At 46.0% G+C, this 20,917-nt stretch overlaps 1 protein-coding gene across 4 annotated transcripts in view; it reads left to right on the top strand.

Annotated features, from left to right (window-relative positions):
* Window positions 1-20,917, top strand: part of CTBP2 (C-terminal binding protein 2) — a 319,500-nt gene that overhangs the window by 281,302 nt on the left and 17,281 nt on the right. The window contains exon 1 of one of the 4 annotated variants that reach the window (XM_040607555.1): window positions 5,676-5,805. The exons of the other annotated variants lie outside the window; for them this stretch is intronic. Coding sequence (XP_040463489.1) covers window positions 5,691-5,805 — 115 coding nt within the window. The 5' untranslated portion in view covers window positions 5,676-5,690. Of the gene's footprint in view, window positions 1-5,675; window positions 5,806-20,917 lie in introns of those variants that run through there. 4 annotated transcript variants of the gene reach the window in all.

Genomic DNA, 20,917 nt, shown 5'->3' with positions numbered 1-20,917 from the left:
GAAAGATAAAAGAAAGTATTCAGTGTGGACAGCAGGGTGCCTGTCAGCTCCTAGACCGTCCTGTTGGGACACTGAAGTAATCAGGAAAGCCGAAAGCTACAGCTTTAGTTATCCCAGCTAGCCAGCAGTTGCAATTCCTATCGATTGCAAGCTTTCCCTGTCTTGGAATTCTCACTCATGTTGAGTGGACCTGCATTGGAGTGGAATTTGTTATCTTACCAGCTGAAACATTTGGCTTAAGAATCTTAAATTCCCATTTCATTCTTGTTTGCAGCAGTTGTGGTTCTGTTTCATCCGCAGTCAGGGCTAAAAGGTCCAGAAACCAGAATTCCTATACCACTCCCAATGACTAGACTATAATGCAATGCAGAGCAACTCTGCGTTGGGAGTTTTCCCCTTATGGTTCATATTTATTCAGCAGGGGCAGGTGTTCTCTGTATTTGCCATTCATCCTAAAAGCTCAGGCTCCAGAGGAGCAGCGTGACATCTCCCATGCCATGCTCCAGCCAGAGGGCAAGCCAGGGTATCATCTCACTGGTGTATGATAAATAAGATACAGAGATCTCTGTTGTGGGCTAGCAGCCACGTGCTTTGGCTCATCAGCGCTTTTTTACTCCAGTTTTCTGTTTCTGAAGCTTGCATGAGAAAGGCCAACAAAGTTACTATTGCTAATTTTTGGAGAACATCTTTCTGGACAAGTTAGGGTAGTGATGAAGGTTTGCTTCCATCTGAAAAATGGTAGTTTTGTCATTGATTTCAATAGAAGGCGGCTTTTACCCTCTCCTGCAAAAGGAACCAGCTCCACATAACTTACTTTTATTGCATTTTTTTAAATTAGATCTACAAAACCAATGGTTTCTTTAAGCAAGAGAAGCTGTAAATTCCATGCATTGAATGCCTGTGCGTTATTAAAAATAATAGGTTATATTTGTCAAATGGATAATGAGTAGGTTTCTTTCTCTGTTTTTCAGTCTTTTAATGAGTACAGGAAATGTTTGCTATTTATTTGCTTTCAGATTTTACCAAGAAGCTCTGGAGATAATTGTCAAATTTCGAAGTGTGTATCAATATTTCATGAAGTGCTGTTTTTCCTCTGTATGTTCACGGGTTAGGTCATTAGCACTGGGAGTGTTATTAACAGTCTGAAGCAAGGCATAAAAAGGGATTCCACCTAACACTTGCAAGTTTGCAATTGAAAATTTCTGAAACAAAATTCTGATAGAGGGGTTTATGGGTAAAACAAATATCAGTAATGTTGGTCGGTTTCAGATGTTGCATGTTAAATCTGTTAGACCATTTCTTGCTTAATCTCTGTTCCTGTGGTTTGTGGGCCTGATCTGGAGGACACCGAGGCGTGTGTGCATGCGTGTGTGTGTGCATGTGTGTGCGTGTGTGTGTGTTTGGCCGCACGCCCAGCACTTGGTACAAATTCGGGTGTGCCTTACAGAGATAGGATATCCATCCACGTCATGCTTTGGAAAAAAAATAATTCCACCTTTCTTATTACCAGCAAATTAAGTTCTGTTGAATTATTAAAGTTCAAATTGCTTTTAAATGTAGTACTGATCGGCACTGATGTTGACTATTCAGTTTTCGGTTATTTTTGCGTGGTCAGCCTGACTTCAAGGTGCAGGCCTGGCAGTGTTAAGAACTATTGTTCTGGTTTGGACATTTGCCATTTAAAAGTGGTTTAGTTCTGCGTATGGTTGAATGCTTCAATGTTCTTCATTTCTGACATTTCAGTTTTACATGAAATCATATTTCTGTTCCCGTTCTGATTATGCCACTTACCACATTCTCAGTTTGCTCAGCCTAAAACTGCAATGTGTCGGGCTGGCCTTTGCTCCTATTAATGTGCTAGTCCAGCCAGCTCACTGTGATGCTCTCAAGAAAAAAATAACTCAGAAAATGAAAATGATTCATAGATACAGTGCCACTGTGCTCTGCTGTAGAGAGGGCACTGTACAAAAATAATTTATAAACTTCTGTGGCTTTTTGACCATTATAAATGGCTGGGTTGCCATACATGCTTCACTAGGCACAGCTTAGTGGTATCTGTGCAAAGAGGAAAAACAGACTTCAAACTTGATTGAACTATGTGAAGTCTGGAGCGTTAGTGTGGAAATCTAAAAGTGTACAGATAGCTGGAAGGTGGCTGGAAAGAGCATCCAGGTCTCCTGAAACAGAAGTAGTGCTTTGGAGTTAGAAGTGATTAAAGCAGAAAGGGGAAAAAACTGAGGCTTTTGCATCACTGAGAATGAAGGAGAGGATTTCTAGCTGGAAGTGAGCGGGATATCATGGGATAATCCTCGACTGTCCTGGAGAAGAGGACTCCAGGTGAGGGGATGGGACATGCTGCAGCAGCAGGAGGTGGGACACACTGTGATGGCAGAAAAGTGGAGCTGGATTTGCAAGACCCACAGAACAGGAGGCACAGAAGGAGCTTACTTGGCTGCTCAACCACAAAAGCATGAATAATGGGCAAGGACCAGTGGCTCTTCCCTGCAGAAGGAGGGATGAGGTCCCGTGGGAAGGGCAGAGCTGGCTGTTTTACAGAGGGGTTTGAAGAACATCCTCAGAAGTGGCAGAAGATGTCAGAACTGGCATATCTGTCAGTCTGCATTTTGGGATAATTTTAAGATTAGTGGCACTGTGGAATACAGTAAAGCAGGGGAGGTCACCTGTAAAAGCTAATGGCAACACGAATCATGGTAGCAGTTGAGGAGGAGAAAGAGAAATGGCAATTATGTCATATTGACATGACAAGAGTGTGTGAAGATAATGAATTTGGCCATGGCTCAATATTAGAAGTTCCACACTGTAGACAGGTATCTCTCAGGGGGGAAGGTAGTGCTTTGTAAGTAAATAGCACCTTGTAAAGGATGTGCAGCTGTGAGACGTTTGTAAGAGAAATCCAGAGCAGATCCATTTGAGTGTCTTGTTCTTCTAAGGTGGCACATGGAAAAGAGGGAGTTTGGCAAGTGGGTAGTAAGTATGATTTGTAACATGTGCTTAGTTCTGCAACTGATTTTTTCTGTCTTGGTAGTTGTTTCATAGTAGTAGGTGAGCTTTGTCCTGGGAAATGCCAAGGGAAGTCCCATCCTACTGTGGCTTCTGTCCTCAGAATGGCAGTGGGACTGCGTGAGCAGAGGCTGGAGACAGCACGTAGCTATGGTGTTATGCCCTTAGTAGGGGTGGCATTGGAGAGAAGAATGGTGCTGAGAAAAGCAAACAGGACCATTTGATACCCATCCACGTGCATTTGTGTGCAACTGGCAGGTGGGCTGAGACATGGAAAGGGATAGGATCAGCGGAGAGGGAGACTGGTCTTTCACAGTCGTGAAGGAGGCAAGCACGTCGGCAGAGACATATGGAAAGCAGATCTCACAGAAGGTTTGGGAGAAACAACATTGGCTCCTACAAGGCTTGGTGCTCGAGAGGTTTTGCACAGCGCAGATTCATGTTATGCAACCAGCTACGGCATGGGAAGTTGCAGAGCACTTAGTGAGAGCCAAAGGAGATGCTCCACCATTCTCCCAGGGGGAAAGTGAGCTGCTTTTGCTCCAGGAAGGAAAAGGCGTCAGGTGCCAGTAAGGAAGAGTGCTGCTTTAACTCCTTCTGAAAAGCCTCTCACACTCTTCCCAGAGCCCTCAGGCTCCATAGCAGCAGCTGGAATCGAGAAGATAAGCAGTTTGCAATGCAATTCCTGTCTTGCTTTTGGTGGTTTTATGGTTCAGCCATGGATTGCCTGCACCAGGTGCCAAGGGTACATGATTCCTCTCTGCAATGCCCCCTGTCATGGGGAGAATCTGGCCATGCTTTGCATACCAGGACAGTTTCCTGTGGAATCTTCAACTTCCTCTACTCCCCCTCTGGGAAGTTATTAGACATGTTGAGTTAATGTGCCTCTTACCTATTTGGTTGATTAATCTGTTCATAAGGCACGTAGCGAAAGCACCGCAGTACTGAACAAGAAGTACGTACCAAAAAATGCTGGACAGACAGCCCAGGCAGCAGCCAGGTTGCGAGCACTGCTGAGCATGGGCAGGGCTGGAAACTGCCCAGCAGAGTCCAAGGGAGCAGCTTTCCTTCAGTGCAAGCATATCTGGAGGAGTGGGAGAGGAAGACAGAAGGTAGGAGGGCAGAAGAAAGGGGAGAATACTGGAATCGGCAGCCTAAGCCAAAATGCTGCAGTGGGACAGACAGTGCCCTAAAGGTAGCCAGTTTCTAGGAAAGTATTCCAGGCTTGGTAAGAACACTGCTGGTAACATTCACAAATGTTTGTGTTTCAGATTTTTTGTATACTTCTCTCAAGCTGGTGTGGTTACGTGCTTTGTTTGTTTCTCTTTAGCTTCTACCCTTCATGCTGTTAGAAATACTCTGACTCAAGTCCATCCAAATACAGCAGTGCCGTGTTTGGTAAGTGGGTTGTGAGCCCTTGGGGTCTGAGCAATGATTTTCAATCAGAATTTGGCAAAACAGCAAGTTAAAATTGCTTTTTTAAAAAATTGATTCCCAGATCCAAGATTTCACTCCACATCATTTAAGATTAATTTTCTTGTAAACAGAGTGTTTAACCTGTGCTTTGCTGCTATATATCAAGCCATGCGAAGGTCCTGGGTGTCAGCCGTAAGGTAATTTTGCAGGTCTCCCGGGGTGATTGCCATGGTCCTGCTGCAGAGGTATTTGGGGCAGCGACCCTCCAAGGAGCTGCACCTCTCCCTGGCCAGTTTGGGATGATTGTTTTTCATCTCCTGCATGGAAGGGGATTGCAAGGGTGTTCTCTGAGATTTTCTTTTTGGATCCACACTCCAAAACCTGCTGCCATTGCTCTCCAGTCACCTGTCTGCAGACCGCAGCCGTGCTCCTCAGCCTCCCTTAAATCAGACACCCACATTTCATTTCATTCTGGCAGCTGACTTGCAGCAGAAAAACACAAACGCCCTGTCCTCAGTCACACGGGGTGGCAGCCCACCATGGCAAGGAGCATGCGCAGCCCTGGGAGGCCACAGCTTCGTGTTCAATTACAGTAAGAGCATCTCAAGTGCACCGCTGGAAACAGTCCACAAACTGTGTTTATCCTTGGCCAGTCTTGTGCTTAGGAGAGGCATCAGTATGTTGGTTTTCTGCTGTAGCCAAGTGTTTTCCTCTTCTGCCTTGCTGGTCTCCCCAAACACACGGCACAGCTGCCTCCTCCCCAGGAGTGCTGTTCTGGCCCCGGCCATTTGAATTTCCGTAGTGGGATGCTCAATCATCTCAGCATGACAGGTATCAGCTTCTTTCTGATCGCAGGTGTCAGGTGCTCATCGGTTTGACAGACCTGCATGCAGCCAGCACCGGGCAAAGCTGCAGTTTGTTTGCCTGCAGTGCGTCTACCTGTAGTTTTCTTCACTTTTTGGTACAGTTACCCATCTCTGTCGGCACGTACTCCTTGCTCGCTTGAGAGATGTGCATGATCCGAACTGTCCGTCTTTAGGGAGTTTGTTGTGTTTTCAGGATGGGATCTGGTCCGCTGTTTAAAAAAGTACACAGCCTTGCCAGTTAGTGTTTTCCATTTGCTACGTGACTCGCTAGTTCTCCTGCAACAGCATGCGGGCTCTCCACCAGGACAGCCAGGCAAGCCCAGCCAGCATGTGAGCACTGAGGTGTGGGTGTCTCAAGCTTCTTCACAGTCGGTCGCACAGCGCTGGATGTCTCTGTACTCAGCACCAGAGCAGGGCAGAGGGATAAGACCACCAGTGCCACTGTATCGCCAGGGATTCCTGGACGCTGCTGAAGCTGGGTTGACTGATACTCTGGGAACAGGTCAGTAGTCTCATGGACCGTGTTGTGTGGTAGCAGCTCATGATATGAAATGCTTAGCTGCGGTAGGAATGTCCAGGGGATAGAGTGACAGCTCATCAAAACTAGACAGCAGTTCTGTATTTGACATCTTGAGGTCAAACACTGTCAGTTCCTTGATATTTTTATGGTGTCTTAAATTGCCTGGAGAGTGTTTTGAGCCTTGTCAAAATGAATCAATTAAGGCCAAGTCATTCACAATCTTGTACTGCTCTGATTCAGCGGCAGGACCATGCTTGATTTTCAGCCTAATAATTACAAGTGGTTTGGAGGATCTGGGGGGCTGATAGAGCCGCTTTCTGTTTCCCTCGGAGCTGCATGTGCTACACTTTTTACTTGCTCTTTGCCTTGGCTGTCTGTAGCATTGTTTTCCTCCTCCTGAGAAACACAGCCAACTTTCTAATTAAGGAAACCACTCCGCAGCCGTTGTGGCTGTTCATTGAGTTCTTTCTCCACACCAAAGTTTCCAGCTCCCCAAAAGATTTGAAGTCACTTCTTAATACAGCTGAAGGAAGATACGAGCTTTGGCTTGGGGCAGGATCTTCCTTTAACTCTGTTAAGAAGCAGGCATGCTGCACCGAGCACTGCTGTGTGCAGCATATTCACTTCGTAAGCGCTTCAAATTCACCTCTGGCTATGACAAATAGTGCTGAGGTTATTTTTCTATTGGATTCTTGTATGAAAAAAAAAATAGTTATGAGAAATAAGTATCACTTTGTGCTGGGCTTTACTGCTTACTGGGCTTTGAGCCTGAAAGGATTTAGAAGTCATCATGCTCTAAGGGAAAGTTGTACTAAGAGGAGGTGGGGGTTGCTCCAGCCAGCTGTTGTGATTGGGAAGAGGCTTGTCCTGACCAATGGAAAGGAGACCGGGGCTGAGACAGAGAGGCAGCCAGCACTGATGCAGCTACACCCAGTGAGATTAAGACCAAATTAGAAACTCGGCTTGCAGGGGTTTATCATTTCCTTTATATTGTGATATTAATAAATGCAAATATTTTTTATCTTAGTTGTTATCCTCTCCTCTATCTTCTGTTAATGGGCGTTGTCCTAAGTTCAGGCTGCACTGATAACTGTATGAAGAGGATGGAGACATATTCACATGAGTTATTGTGCCATGCAAAAGTACCTGGGTGTGCGAGGAAAGAATATGGGCACTTCTTCATGTCTGCATGCCAGCTCCTCTTGTCAGCCTTGAGTTGGACGAGATTCCTTAAGACAATGCCATCCTAATGCATCACAGTTCAGGGCTTTTGATATTTCACAGCAAAGCACAGTAACGTTTTTTCTCATTTTGTTTCTGAAGTACACAAAATTTGGAACATATGCACCGCATCAGGATTAATTGCTCTTGCCAGTCAACCCAGAGGAACAGCTCAGACCAGGCCTGGTCACTCATCCAGTAGGAACCCTTACTGTCTGCTACTCTACCTTTGCGACTCTAGCAACATCAACACCTCCTGCTTTTCAGAACTGTTGTAGTTTAAAAATAAACTGCAAAGACCTGGCCATTCCCACCTGGTTGCTGTGGTGCTTTACAACTCCTTGAGAAAATTTGTTTAAATACTCTCAGAGCATCCTTGTGCTGCTAAAACTGGGTGCATGGAGGGATGGTGATGGGAGCGTACAACACGGTGGAGGATTTGTTCAGAGCCTGCTCTGCACCATGAGTCCAGGATGGACCGGGAAGCTGGGGCAGGAGGGTGCACGCAGCACATGTACACATCGTGTAGGAGCTGCACTGCGTGGCCAGCACGAGGGAATACACCCCACCGGTGCCTGGCCGCACGGCTCCAGGGAAGGGTGAGCAGCCAGGAGCTGCCCGATTTGCACCCTTTGCCCAGGACTCCTGCACAACTGGGCTTCGCTGTGGAGGGCCATAGTGGCCTGGTGCTCAGCAGGGACTGGACTTTCCATCCCAGTAGATCTGCTTTCCATCCCAGATAGGTTGCATACGGAAGGGAGCTCTCTACTAGCCAAAATAAAGAGACGCAGCAATCTGCCAGAGCTGGTTAAAGCATGTAGTCTGTTACAGGCAGAACGGAATACAATTTGCGGTAGAGGCTACAAAATACATTTGCAAGGCATCTGAGCCTGGTGCTAAGGCATTCTTTCTTTCAACGTTGTTGTTGCCAATAGCTTCTCTTGTGCTCAGACCAAAACTATTTTGGGTGGAACATTTGCTCCCTACTTTCTAGCAAGCCTGGTCACAGGAATGAAGAATGGATTCTTTTCACTGGCCGCAGCTGGTTTGAATGATCCCCACACTGAACCCATTGACTCCAGGCACTCCTCATGTGAATCGCAAGGAAGTAGCAACTGATTTTTTGTTTATGTGCCTGACAGGCCGAAACAGCAAAGCTGTCTGAAGTTGACTGAGTGCTTGAATCCAGGCACATGCCAGGGAGGAATCCTGGTGCATGCTCTGTACCTAATGCTGGCAGCAAGTGTGATTCACCAGCTCAGTGCAAAGTAAGGAGGCAGGAGAGGGTGAGATGTGTTTCTGTTGTGGGTGTCTGTGCAATGTCCTCTCCAACGCTTCCTGCAGGGCCCCTGGAGAGCACAGCAGCATGGCTGAGTTTGGTACAGAAGATCCATCACGGCTCATTCGATGAGAGCTTGAAGAGAAGTCCTTCAAGAATTGTGACCTTTGCATTACATACAAACAAAAAAAATGTCTTGAAGCCCATCCATGTCAATTGGCTAGACCTTGAACAAGGCATTGAGAGGGATCTGCACCTCTCTCAAGGTCTGCTTCTTACAAGGGGCAACAAAATAGCTTGTTTAGAAAACTCAGGATATAATTTCCAGACCCTGCGACTGAGCTTGCATATCTTCTTGTAGGTGATCTCTCTGTTGAGAGCAACTTCTAACAAGTTTCTACGGAAGAATCACCTTCCATTTTCCTTCTGAAGGAAGAGGATTTCAGGGAAACAAATGGGCCCAGCATTTGTGTGCTTGCAGGAGGAGGACAACAGGTCAGGGATGGTGACCCATTTGTTGAGCTGAGAACCAGGGAGACACTTGGCAAAACTCTTGCTGAAAGTAATGCTACTAAATGGAAAGGGGCTTGGGGATAATTATGAAGCCACCTCTGTAATTCAACTGGCCATGTGTTACGGATTTTTCACCAATACTGGATTTTTCTTTGTACTATCAAAGGCATTAATTAGAGTAATAGATTACGCGGAGCACTGTACATTTTATCTCTCGGGTATTTGTGGAATGAACCATGAAAACACAGACATATTTGTGTGTGAAATAATTGTAAAATGCTTGTTTAGCTGGGTTTCTTGATGAGTACCATGTCTTATTTCACCTCTTGGCCATGTAGCCTGTACCTCTTGATTCCAGCGGGGTGATGTCGTGCCAGTGGCAGCTAATGTGCGAGGGGCTTTGGGATCCCCTAGGACAAAGGCACAGTGTAATGCTGTTGCTGCAGGAGCCTTCTTTTTCAAGATCCCAGGGAGTTTTCTCAGCACACTCTGTTTGTTTGATACAGATTTTGTAATCTGTATAATGTGATCAAATCTATAAACATGTAGACAGGGGTACGATGCATCAGCATCCGTCTTTTGCCAACTGCTTTCTACTGCAAGGCAGGAGTTTTTGTCAGCTTTCTGAAACTTTGGTACAAGACTCACCCTTTCCCCCCCTCCCCTACCTCCTTCCCGAGAAAGAAATGAAATCTGATCGGTTCACTTTGCCATACCTCACTCTTCTGGTGGATTTGTGGCACAATTTTAGAACTAAAAAAATCAATTAATTGAGAATAACCATAGGGTATATAACTACAGCTCTTAGGTTGATAGGTGATGAGTTTTATTGAACCAATAAAATATAGAAAACCATTAGAGGAAAACGGCTTATGGCAGTGGTATCGTTCAGTGTGATTTACAGTTTTATAACTGTAGGCAAATTTGAAATATTTTTCACTACCTTCAGTATACATTATTAGATAAACCTATAGCCTGTGCTTACCTACATCAGCACGGACTTTCTTCTCTGTGATAGTGAAGAGGCATAAAAATGAAGACATTTTCAGCCCATTACAGTTTAACATGGTTTCAAGAGCAGTCAGTTTCTCTACAGTTTGGATTTTATTTGTCCCTTAATGTGCTCAGGATGTTGGTAGGAAATGCCTCCCAGCAGCCGCAGGAGTTTCAGTGTAGCTGTCTTTTGCATGCACAAGAAAATAAGACACCTTAAGAATGAAGATTATTGAGCAAAATACCACCTGATGAAAAAGAGAGAGAAAATACCGATCCTTGCCGGGCGTGCTTTATTCCAGCATCCTGATCATCCTCCTTTAGCTCTTGTTGCATTGCTGAGGTTGCTCCCATGAGAAAAGATGTTCATCAGAGCTGGGGAGGGCAAGGACAGGGCTGCTCTGTGCTTCAGCGAGGTCCTTCGTGTGACCAAATGAGTGGAGTGAACTTCAGGAGCTACTGGGAGCTGGAACAAGCCAGGGCTGCAGTGCTACAGCCCCTTCCCAAGGCGGCGGGGGAGTAGGAAGTGCTCCAGGGTGCTCCAGGGTGATGGTCAGAGACCTCTGCAGGGCCCCACGTGGTCAGGGGAGAGGTGGGTGTTGAACTGCCATAGCACACGAATAGCTCATCATTCTTGGAATCGAAAAATATGAATCTGCCAGTGTGTTATCTAGATTAATGAAGATGAAATGTGCTGTATAAATACATCAGAAGTATGAACGTGCTGTTATCCCTTGGGCTGCTCTGGCTCACAAGGAGAAAAGGTTGATTTGTATTTGTAGATGATTTTGCTTGCTCTGCCAATGTTCATTTTTGTTTTAGTACGCAACCCAGGGAGCATGTATTTCTTTTGCTCAAAGATGTAGCAGATTAGCAAAGATTTTTCTTGATTATCATAGCTGAAATAGCTTTGTTTTTAGATAAATTTTTCATCTGTCATTACTTGTGAGGGTTAGTGGTACTATTTTAAACACTGGTGATAAATTATGGAGGTTGTAAGCTCTATTATTCAAGGAACTGTGCAATATTTGGACATTGAACGTGGTTTCCATAAACCAGAAGGCGCTTGTGTGCAGCTGACCAGGCTGAGTGTCCTCCAGCTGGTGCAGGAAAGGTGGAGATGAAGCAGCTACAAGGGTAGGATTTGCAAAACAATGAGAGTTTAACCTAGCCTTGACTTGAGCCCACCCTGGGTGCGCAGGAAAAAACCCATGCAGAAACCCTCAGCAGGGTGGTTGTCACTCCTGCCGACAGATGTGGTGTCTCAGGGCGAATAGGTACTTCTGGTATCAGTAAGTTAGTGATGGTGTTTGGTAGGCATTGCTTGTTCCACCAAATTAAAGATGTGAGTTGTGTGGCTGTGGATTGTCGCTAATAAGAAGAGAACATTTTCGGGGTCAGGGATGAGAAAAAAGGTTAGGTATGCTCCCTTGCCTGTTTGTGGTGCGTGCTGCTCATCCAGGGCCCAAGACGAGCCTGGCTGGAAAGCTCCGGAGGGGTTTGTTTCAGCCTCCAACAGCCTTGAGAGGACAAGGAGAATGAGGTGGAGTGGCCGGAGGCGCCACAGCTTCCACCCTGGGTCCTTACTTAGAGCTTCCTTCCACTGTCGCAAAAGAAACCACATCTCAAACATTATTTGAGATCTTCTTAGAAGAAGTTTTGGGTTGTTCCAGCCACGTTCGGGTCCAAAGGCTGTTGAGGTGGTGATGTATCAGGAGGAGGTGTGTGGAGGCTGGGCTGAGGTCCCTGGCACTGCCCACAGGTGGGTGCATGCCTCCCCTAGACCTGCAGGCAGTGTTTTGCAGGAAGGCAGGGATGCTAGCAGCCAGGAAAAGCCTGATAAAGGGGGAGAATAGAGAACCTGAAAGTTAATCATTAAACTTTTTCTGTTACCTTTAGTCAGCCAGAAAATTGAAGCTAGGCGAGGTTTGCAGGGAGACGTAATATCTTTTATTAGACCAACTTGTATCGTTAGAAAAACACATGTGCTTTGGGGACCACACGCTTTTCTTCAGGTCTCCACAATTGCACATTACATTAAAAATAAAATTCATTTAATTTTCAAAGGGTTTAATGGATATTTGCAAGAACTGAATTTAAAAGCAACTCACAAAAAATACCTCATTTGGTTTAATTTGGTTTGGACATTTTAGGAAAGATTTAATATGCATGAATAAATTGCAGAAGACTTTTTTTTTTTTCTGACTTGAAGTTTACTAGTAGAGACCTGACATCTGTATACATGGCATCAAAATTTCTGCATGCAGTCTCCAAAGCTTGTTCTTTCGTGCACCTGAGAAGTCTGTCTTAAGTGTATATACATGCTCTTACTTCTTTCTGAAATACCCTTTTACAATTTCAAGTTGTTGTTAGCATAAGGCTCTACAAAGGTGCAAAGTCAGAAGGTTTAAAAAGAGTGAGTTTAAAATAGAGTTCTCTCTCCTGACCACCACTTTTTTCCCTCAGTCTAAAAAAAAAATGTGATAAAATGATAATATTTTAAGATTTGGGAGTTTGTTACTAATCGCTGTATTGCTATTAATCGGTGTAGTTTCTGTGTTACAGGAGGTAAGATGCTATTGTTAATAATATTTTCAGTAGAGGTCTTGGTTCACCCTGATCTCACGAAATTTTCAGCTTACAATCCCATTCTGTGTTGAGTGTTTCTTTTTTCTTTTTAGAGTGCTTTTTTATCTTTTTATTTTTCATAACCTTCTATGTTGTCCAGTACACCAATTTAAAATTCCCTCAATCCAGCTTAGTCTCAGCTGTATTAATGCATGGCTCGAGGGCACAAATAGCTAAAAAGGGCTGTATTGTGTGGCATCTCTAAAATCTTTTTTCAGAGAAGTTGGATAAAGACATTGAGGTTTCTTGGGGGTGGTCATGGGTTGGCTTTTTTGTTGGTTTGTTTTTTTTTACTGCTGAGTGAGGCAGCCTTGCAGGTGTCTCAGAGAGAAGACATCAGGGTGGCAGATGCTGCCAGGCCCCACATCACCCCATTTCTGTTGAACTCTCCAGGAGAGTATGCTCCTCTGGGAAGGTGGCTGCAAGCACAATGTGGGATCCTTCTTTGTTTTACTGATGTATCTGGGGAGACAGCTTTACAACGATATTAAAAATAATAAAAGGTATTAGTTAAGGAATGTGGGTTGAAGCAGGAGTTTCTTTTCAATACTTCCCCTAGGACATTACATACTGAGCTCTGTCTTCTTAATGCAGTCACAGCCAGTCAATCCTGCCTGAGGTAGAACCAGTCTTTTCCAAGATGTAGTAAAAAAACCCAGTAAATACTGGGGTTCTGTATTCAGCTTCAGAAAGTATAAGCGAAGGGGCAGGTTGGAGCCAGCTGGTTGTGCCCCCAGCGCTGCCGTTGCCTGCAGGGCCATGCCCCGGCAGAGCGGCTGGGCTGCAGGCAGGGCTGCGGGGCTGGGGTGCCCAGGGGACGATGCTCCCAGGTGAGCTGCTTCGCTTACTTACTCTCTGTAGCTGGGAAGGGGACGATGCTCCCAGGTGAGCTCTTCGCTTACTTACTCTCTGTAGCTGGGAGGACCCACAAGGCAGCCTCCCTCTGTAAACTGTTCCTCTGAAGGATAAAAAAATCAGTTCTCATTTGCCTGTGCTGTGTGGTGCAATCCTCTTCTTCATCTCCCATGACAGTGCACCTTCTTGGCTGGCAAATAATTAATAATGCACCTCGAGGGGATGTCAGCCCAGTCCAAGAAAGCGCTTCTGTTAAGGACAGCACGCGCTGAAATACATGCTAAGCTGAAATATGCGCTTGAGGGTTGACCTCAACCGTGGTGGGTTTCCTGGTGTCTCAGTGAGTTCCCTGGGTGAGAGCAGAAGGGCCAGGAGCTGGGGAACTCGGGAATGAGCACCCTGCCTTTGGGGAGCGTGCCGGGGGACCTGCCGCCCGGGCTGGGGACATGCCTGCAGCTGCAGAAGCAGCAGAGGACAGATTTTGTTTGCTAATCCTCGGAGAGCTGGTGGGTTTTGGTGGTCGCTGCTGAGCCCAAAGTTTTGTTTGCTGTGTTTTTACGTTTCTAGGCTGCTTTATATATCAACAGGAATTCAATGTGTGCCTTTTTTTTTTTCTTTTTTTAGTGTTACTGTGATAAAATCCTACGATACACTTGTAAAGCATTCGTTGTAAAAGTAAATCAACTTTAATAGCAAGTAGGTTGTAGTTAAGTGCTTTTGAGTGTGAGTATTTAGGGGTTTTTTTCTCGCTTAGTTATGATCCGGTGCTACAGGGAAGTGAGAGTGTTTATCTTAGGGAAATGAGTGGGATTTGCAGGCATTCAGCACCTCCCAGGACCTTCCAGGGTTATCCCCTTGCTCATATATTTCCATTTTGCCATCCTTTCTGCACTAAGCAGAATTGGTCTCAAATTCCTCAGAGTGATGGGAGAGTACGGGGGGGGGGGCTCCGGGTACAGGCTGGGACGGGGAAAGAAATGGAAAACAAGAGACATAAAAAAATAGGACAAAAAAAAAGCGGGAACCTTGTACTGGCTGTGAATGTGCTGCAGAAAAGCTGGAAATGTGGTGGTGGTTGGGCTTCCTTTCCACGCAGAAGTTTCCTTCGTTTGATCTTCACTGTGAAAGAGGGCTGGGGATCTGAGAATGGGGACGTGGCCAGGAGCAGCAATAGGAAGGGAGAAAGTTATCTAAGGTCCAGAGCCCTCAGCAGAAACGTTTCACATCGTAGGTTGAACAGTGGCTTTTTCGGTCTCCAGAAGGGATGACCTTGCAATGGGGTCGCTGAACAGACGGTTCCAGCTGGGCTTGTGCACTTGGCAAACGCCCAGGAGCTATTTTAATAGGTCTTACAAGGGATGAGGCCTTGGCAAGACCTGGGGGTTATGGAGTGAGCTCTCAGTCTTTTTTCCTTTGGTAGCTAGCAAGCGTCACTCAAGCTATGGAAAAGCCCCCGGGAGCTGTGTGGCTCACAGAGCTCAGGGACAACCCACATCCTTCTCTTTCCGCTGGTGCACGTCACTGCAAATGGCATCACTCACTGCTTGTGGCTTGAAGGTTTTGCACCTTTTATGGCTTTCAGTGAAGGCACTGGAGGTGTCCAGGTAGATTTTAATATTGGATCCATCCTTCACCCAGGCCAGGGCCTTAGGTGCTCCCTGGGTGGTCACAGCTCCTGCTGCAGCCCACGGCCGATCCCGCAGCATTTGTAGGAGTGGAGGCAGCTGCCAGCCCTTTTGGGCACTTTGCACTTGGCCAGAGGTTGGTTTGAGGAGGGTTTTAAAGTCGAGCTGGGCTCTGACTGAAGGCTCCCACATTGCCCTTGTGGAAAGAGCGTTAGGTAAAGCCTGGGTTGGATCTTTGGTGGGTTGATATCCCTTCTTACTGTGAACAAATGACTTGAGATGACAGCAGGTGGATGTGGAGATGAGTATTTATCTTTCAAAAGGCTGCCCAGGCTCCTGCCCCAGCAAAGCAGCCCTGTCTCTCTAGCTTGCTCATCTGGGCAGTAGGAGCATCAGTTACAGGGAACACCGTAAGCCAACAGTGAATGGCAACCACTGTCCTCCCCAGCACAGAAGCTCCTGATGCCATCTTGACCTTCTCCTGAGATCTACAGAAAACCTCCAGCAGCAAAGCAGAGCAGCATATAGAAAGCCCTATGTATATCTTGCCTAAAAGATTGGTAGCACTTTTTGTCCAGCATAATGGGAAAGACTAATGTCAGTGCTTAACGCCAGTGTAATTTAATTCCTGCAAGTATCTCACAATGCAGCCTTTTGCTTTCCACTCAGAATCACTGGCTATCAATGTGCAAACACAAGTTTAAAAGGTGCTGGTGGCACACAGAGAGCTCATGTGATTGAGCCCCTTGCTTCCTAAAAGCTGAATCTAGGTGCTTGCTTTGATGGATTACCTTTTTTTTTTTTTTTTTTTTTTTTAATTCAAAGGAAATGTCCAGTCTAAACCACAGGGCTGTCAGTTGTCCCTCTATGTGATAAAACTCAGCTTGCATCCTGCAGTGCTGGTATGTTGTCAGCAGCCCTGGTATGTTGTCAGCAGCCCTGGTGCTGGTCTCAGGTGGTCTCAGGTGTGTCAGGCTGTCCCACTGCCAGGGCTGTCTGTCTATGCTGGTCGGCAGGCTCATCTTTAGCTTTGACTTTTACATCTCATCTTCCAAAATGTCTTTACAGCCTCTGAATTGCTTGGGGTGATTTGAAGTCCAAGCAGCCTCCTGCCCAGATGGCTACTATCAGCGGCTCTCCCCTACACCCTCATGTAAAGCATCAGCATCGTTCTCCTTGGGTTTTTTTTTTTTTTAAAAAAAAAAAAAAACCAACAATGAATGCTGTCTGTTTCCTGGAGGATCTAATTTGGTTTTTTTACTGCTGTAGGTTGTAGGAAACAACAATGTAGGTTGTTTCCATTTCGATAGAAGGGAAAAGATAAATGGATAAAGAGAATAGGGAGGGACCCAAAGGAGAGCTGATGTTGGGATGTCATCCCTCCCGCATGATGCCATATGGCTGGAATGTGTGTCTCAGAGATGAGCATCACGCATATGAAACGTAAAGAGTTTATACTGCAGCTGAAGTGACCACACTGGAGAGAAAGTATTTTTTTCAGGTTTCTGCATAATGTTAAGAAAGCCATCCACTAAGCACTACAAATACAGTTTGTTTTCAGCACTGGGTTTGGTAATGGAGCATGTTCGAGGAGAATTTGTTGAGGTTTTTGCTGCCTTCTCCATAATGGTTTTAATAGCAGCTGCAAAGCTCAGCCCTGGGCAGTGGGACAGTTTGAGAGTCCATATGGTGTCTGAATCATAACCACAGTACAAAGCCTAACTGGGTTTTTCCCTTTCTTTTCCTATCCCTCTCAAAAAACAAAAGGAATACAAGAAACGGAGCTCCTTTGAGCAAGCATTTTTTCTCTCAGGTGCTTCTTTTAGCTTTCTTGGTAGCATCCCTCACCACCCCATATGGCCTCTCCCATCTGCTCTGCCATCTCTCTCACGTGCCCTGGCAGCTCCCACTGCCTCCCCAGACTCGCCATCCCATCCATTCATCCCATCTCTGCACTCCTGCTTCTTGGGGTCCCCCAAGGTTCTCGGGCACCCTCTGTCTCCTGTCGTGTTGCATGGCCGTTACGAGTGTCACCCTAAGGCCTTGCTTAGCTCCTCTTGAAGTCGCTCCTGTTAACCCTCCTGTGAGCTGGGGCAGAAGGTCACAGGCTGGCGTTCGTAGACCCAGATTTACCAACCTAGCCCCCTGGGAATAACCAAAACACCGACGATTGGGTAAGGCAGGTATACAGCAGAGGCTACATAGTACTATTCTATTACTTTTTTTATTATATTCCAGCAGTTTCTATACTTGTGGCTGTATCTAGAGAGCTCCTGGATGAGATTTAATTCAGTCCAGAGATTATTTTGTAGATGGAGAGTGCTCCAGAGTTTTGCAAAGTTTGTGTTTGGCTTTCCTGACCCAAGACTGCATCCCTGTGGCATCTTATGCCTATCTCGGTGCTTTAATGGGGGTACACAAAAGGAGGTGAAGAGGTATCTCTGTTTCTGGTGTGTGTATCTACAGATATTCAAATAAGAGTAAGAAAATATCATGTATATATACTCCCCGTATTTTTACTGAGGATTTTTTTGTGGTTGCTGTCTGCTTCTGTAATTCAGCTGGGGACTGTAATTACAGTGTTTGTATCACCTAGTAAGGACATTGTTTTATATGGAAATTTCGGATGCATTTTTAAAAATACATTCTTAAAGGAAGTCCTGAAAAGTTATCTGAAAAGGGAACTGGAAAAAAGCCATTTACGCTTGTGTGCTGATGGCAGGAAACATGCTGGAGAGGTCAAGAGTTGGCCCAGGCTCTTCACCATGGCAGGTATGAGGTTTTCCTTCTCTAGCAGGGACCCTGCCCCTCACGGGGAAGGATGAACCTTCCTGCCTTTTTGCCCATCTTTCTGGGGCTTGGGAGTTTCTCTGAAGTGTGATTTCCCTTGCTGGGGGTGGTGGCCATGGTCCTGTGGGTTTTCCCAGTGGGCTGGAAGTCGCCTCTGCTTTGCCATCATCCTCCTTCCCCATGGCAGCCCTGGCTGCAAGCGTGGAGCCCCTCAGCTCCAGCTGCATTATGGACATGGGTTCAAACACCCAGGTCTTCTCTAAATGAGAAGATTTTTCAGTCTTTCCTTGGTAGGATCCTGGCTTAAAAGAAAAAAAAAAAAGCATGCCTTGATTGTTTATAAAAAAGATACTTGATGTCACTTTCTAAACCGGCTGTGTATTTGTGTGGCTTCTGTCTGTACAGTGCCAAGTGCCTCCAGAGTATTTACAATTACAAATAACAATATCTGTTTGTTTCTTTCTTTCCCCTGACTGCAAGATAAGACTGTATTTCATTTTTGCATATGCATTTATTATAAGAAGCATTTATTAACAGGAAAGGTTAAGTGAAAGAAAGAGCATCACGTGTGAGTACACTGCAGTAGGGGAGGGTGGTCCTCTCGGTCCTGCAGCATCACAGTGCTTTGCAAAAACATCCCCATCCTCACAAGAAACCTTCCTTCAGCACTTCTTCGATGGCACCTTCACAACTCGCTTACACCTTTCTGCTACAGTTTGAAATCCCCACCCCATGTCTTACCTGTGACACACAGAGATGCCTTCCCACGGGCTTCCCCTCCACACACCCCTGAAGCAGGGTCAGCGCTGGTTTACAGCCCACGGAGAGCATGGCCCAGGGCCAACAGGGAGTGGGGACCCCGAGCCACCTCAGAAAGGCACTGGGAGACCCCGGCTTTCTGCCTTGTAATGAAGGGGTGATGGATAGGACAGTGATCTGCAGAAAATTTGAAGTGCTCAAGCAATGGCAATGTAAGTTCAAGAGAAAAATGTGCCTAATTCCCCTTGTCTTGTACTCGGAGACTGGATTTTAGGGGGGCTGACAGGTCTTTTAATGTTTATATTACAAGTCAGCATCAGCTTCAGGTAACAAACATTTGTTCTTCCTATTCCTGATCCCATCCTCTAATTCCAGGACCTTCCTGGGCATCCATAAGCATCCAACAGGGTCAGCAGGACCCTTGTCTGTTAGAGGCCTGCCCGTGCCTATGAACTGCTGCCCATTTGTCCTGAGTGTTTCCCTGGGACCAGCTCTGGATGGTCCAGACCCCCGGTCTGCAGAGGGGAAGGATGATGCTGTTTGAACCAGTGGGATGGTGGTGAACTGGTGATGGAGAAACACAGGTCTGCACAGGCTAACCTTGCTGCTGACAGATTTCCCCAGGGACTGCATTTCTCCCAGCTGAAGCACTGTAGTCGGTACCACTGGTGCAGTGGCAGTGCTCTGGTTCAGCTTTGGCTTCCATGGCTGAAAATCAGTTTGATGGATCTGGGGTAGTTTGCAGAAAGGCCACCTAGATCCTTCTGTTAACTAACTTGCACTGCTCTCTAGCCAGGGAATGACAAATAGTAAGATGCAGCACTAACACTATTAAGTGGGAGTGAGATGCAGATTTTTTTTCTTGGATGAGGATTGTCTCCAGCTGTTGCTGCCACTGGCAATGGTGATGGCGACTAGAAAGAGAAAAAGCCAACTGCTCCAAGCCGTGAGCCACTGCGTGCTCTGGGGATGGGGCATTGCACAGGTACAACCTCCCCTCCTTCACCCTGTCCCGCAGCAGCCCTTCCCAGGAGTGTGGGACTGGGATGACAATGATACAGGGCTGCTTTTACCTGTTTGGGACAAACTGGTCAGGATGAGATGGGCATCTCTAAGAAGACGTGAATCTTGCCAGCAAGCGAGTGGGATTTCGATGCTGAAAAGCAGTTGGTGTGGACACCAAGAAAGAATTTGGCCCTTCGTTTCTGGATGCTAGATGAGATCAGCACAGCCCTGCTTTCCCCCAGTGCTTTGTGTTTGTTTTCGTGCTGCTGCTGCTGCTGCTAAAGGCTATCAGCCTGTTTCTGGAGCCTTGTTCAATATACTCTGCATGGAAAGGCATGTTTCATTTTTAAGTTAAAAAAAACCACACAAAAAAACCCAAACAAACATAAAACACAGCGTGGCACAGATTAAATCCATTTGAGACAACTCCAAAAAAAAAAAAAAAAACCGCTGTATGTGCAAGTCAATAGGAGGAGGGGAGTGGAAGGGGAAAAAGCAACTGTGACATATACAAACCCTTTAGTGTGCATAGCATAAGATTTTTTGGCTGGCACTCACATGATTTTATTCAAGGGCTGGGAAAGAACTACGATTAGTTAAAAGCTTCAGCAAAGTCTGGAGGGAGTGCTCTGAAGAGTTGGGAGCCGCGCAGAGGTGACTGTAACTCCTCTCGCAATTTCAGACTATTCTTCTGTGGCTCAGGACAAAAGCCTTTTCTTTTCCCTCCGTGTTCAAAGAGACATTTGTCTTGAGATGTTGCAGCTGTGGGCCGTGGGATTGCTTGTTTGAAGATACCCCCTCGTAGACGAAAGGAGAGGCAACGCACTGAAAAGTGGTAGTATTTTATCGTGTGTGGGTTCCCCCCCCCTCCTCCTCCTCCCTCCCTCCTCCTCCACTGCCATGTGTGGTTTTTAATAAGAAGAAGAATGTGGAGGCAACATTTTCCAGGCAAGGGGAAATTTCCTGTTTCTTTTCTGTTTGTTTAATAAAGTGTGTAGTTGACTGTAAAACTGTAGCTACTTTGTTGTGAACGGGTAATTCAGGCGAGTGTCAGGATCGCTTCTTGATGCACTTTTATATACTGCAAGTGAACATGTTTAAAGCCTTTTTTATTTTTTTTTTATTATTTTTTTTTATTGCTGCGTGGCGTAGGCAACTGAGATTAATAAGAATTAGGCAAATGGCTTCTGCTTTTGTTTCTGTGAGATAGTACCAGCCGTCTTGCGGTCACACAAAGGCTGCCATTTACCAAGGAGCACTCCCTAATTCTCTTGGCAGGGGTGCCATTGGGATCGGATACAAGTGGGTGGCAAAGGGGAGGAGCGGCAGAAGAGGACAAGCAGGCTTTGTGTATTAAAAATGAAACAAAAGCACTTTATACGCGGGGCTGCGTGCAACAAGCGGAGCTGCCTGTGAGCCGGGGTGG

Source organism: Falco naumanni, chromosome 9 (genome assembly GCF_017639655.2).
Source record: "Falco naumanni isolate bFalNau1 chromosome 9, bFalNau1.pat, whole genome shotgun sequence".
NCBI lineage: Eukaryota > Metazoa > Chordata > Aves > Falconiformes > Falconidae > Falco > Falco naumanni.
The sequence above is the reverse complement of the archived record's forward strand: the minus strand, read 5'-3'. Positions and strand labels throughout refer to the sequence as shown.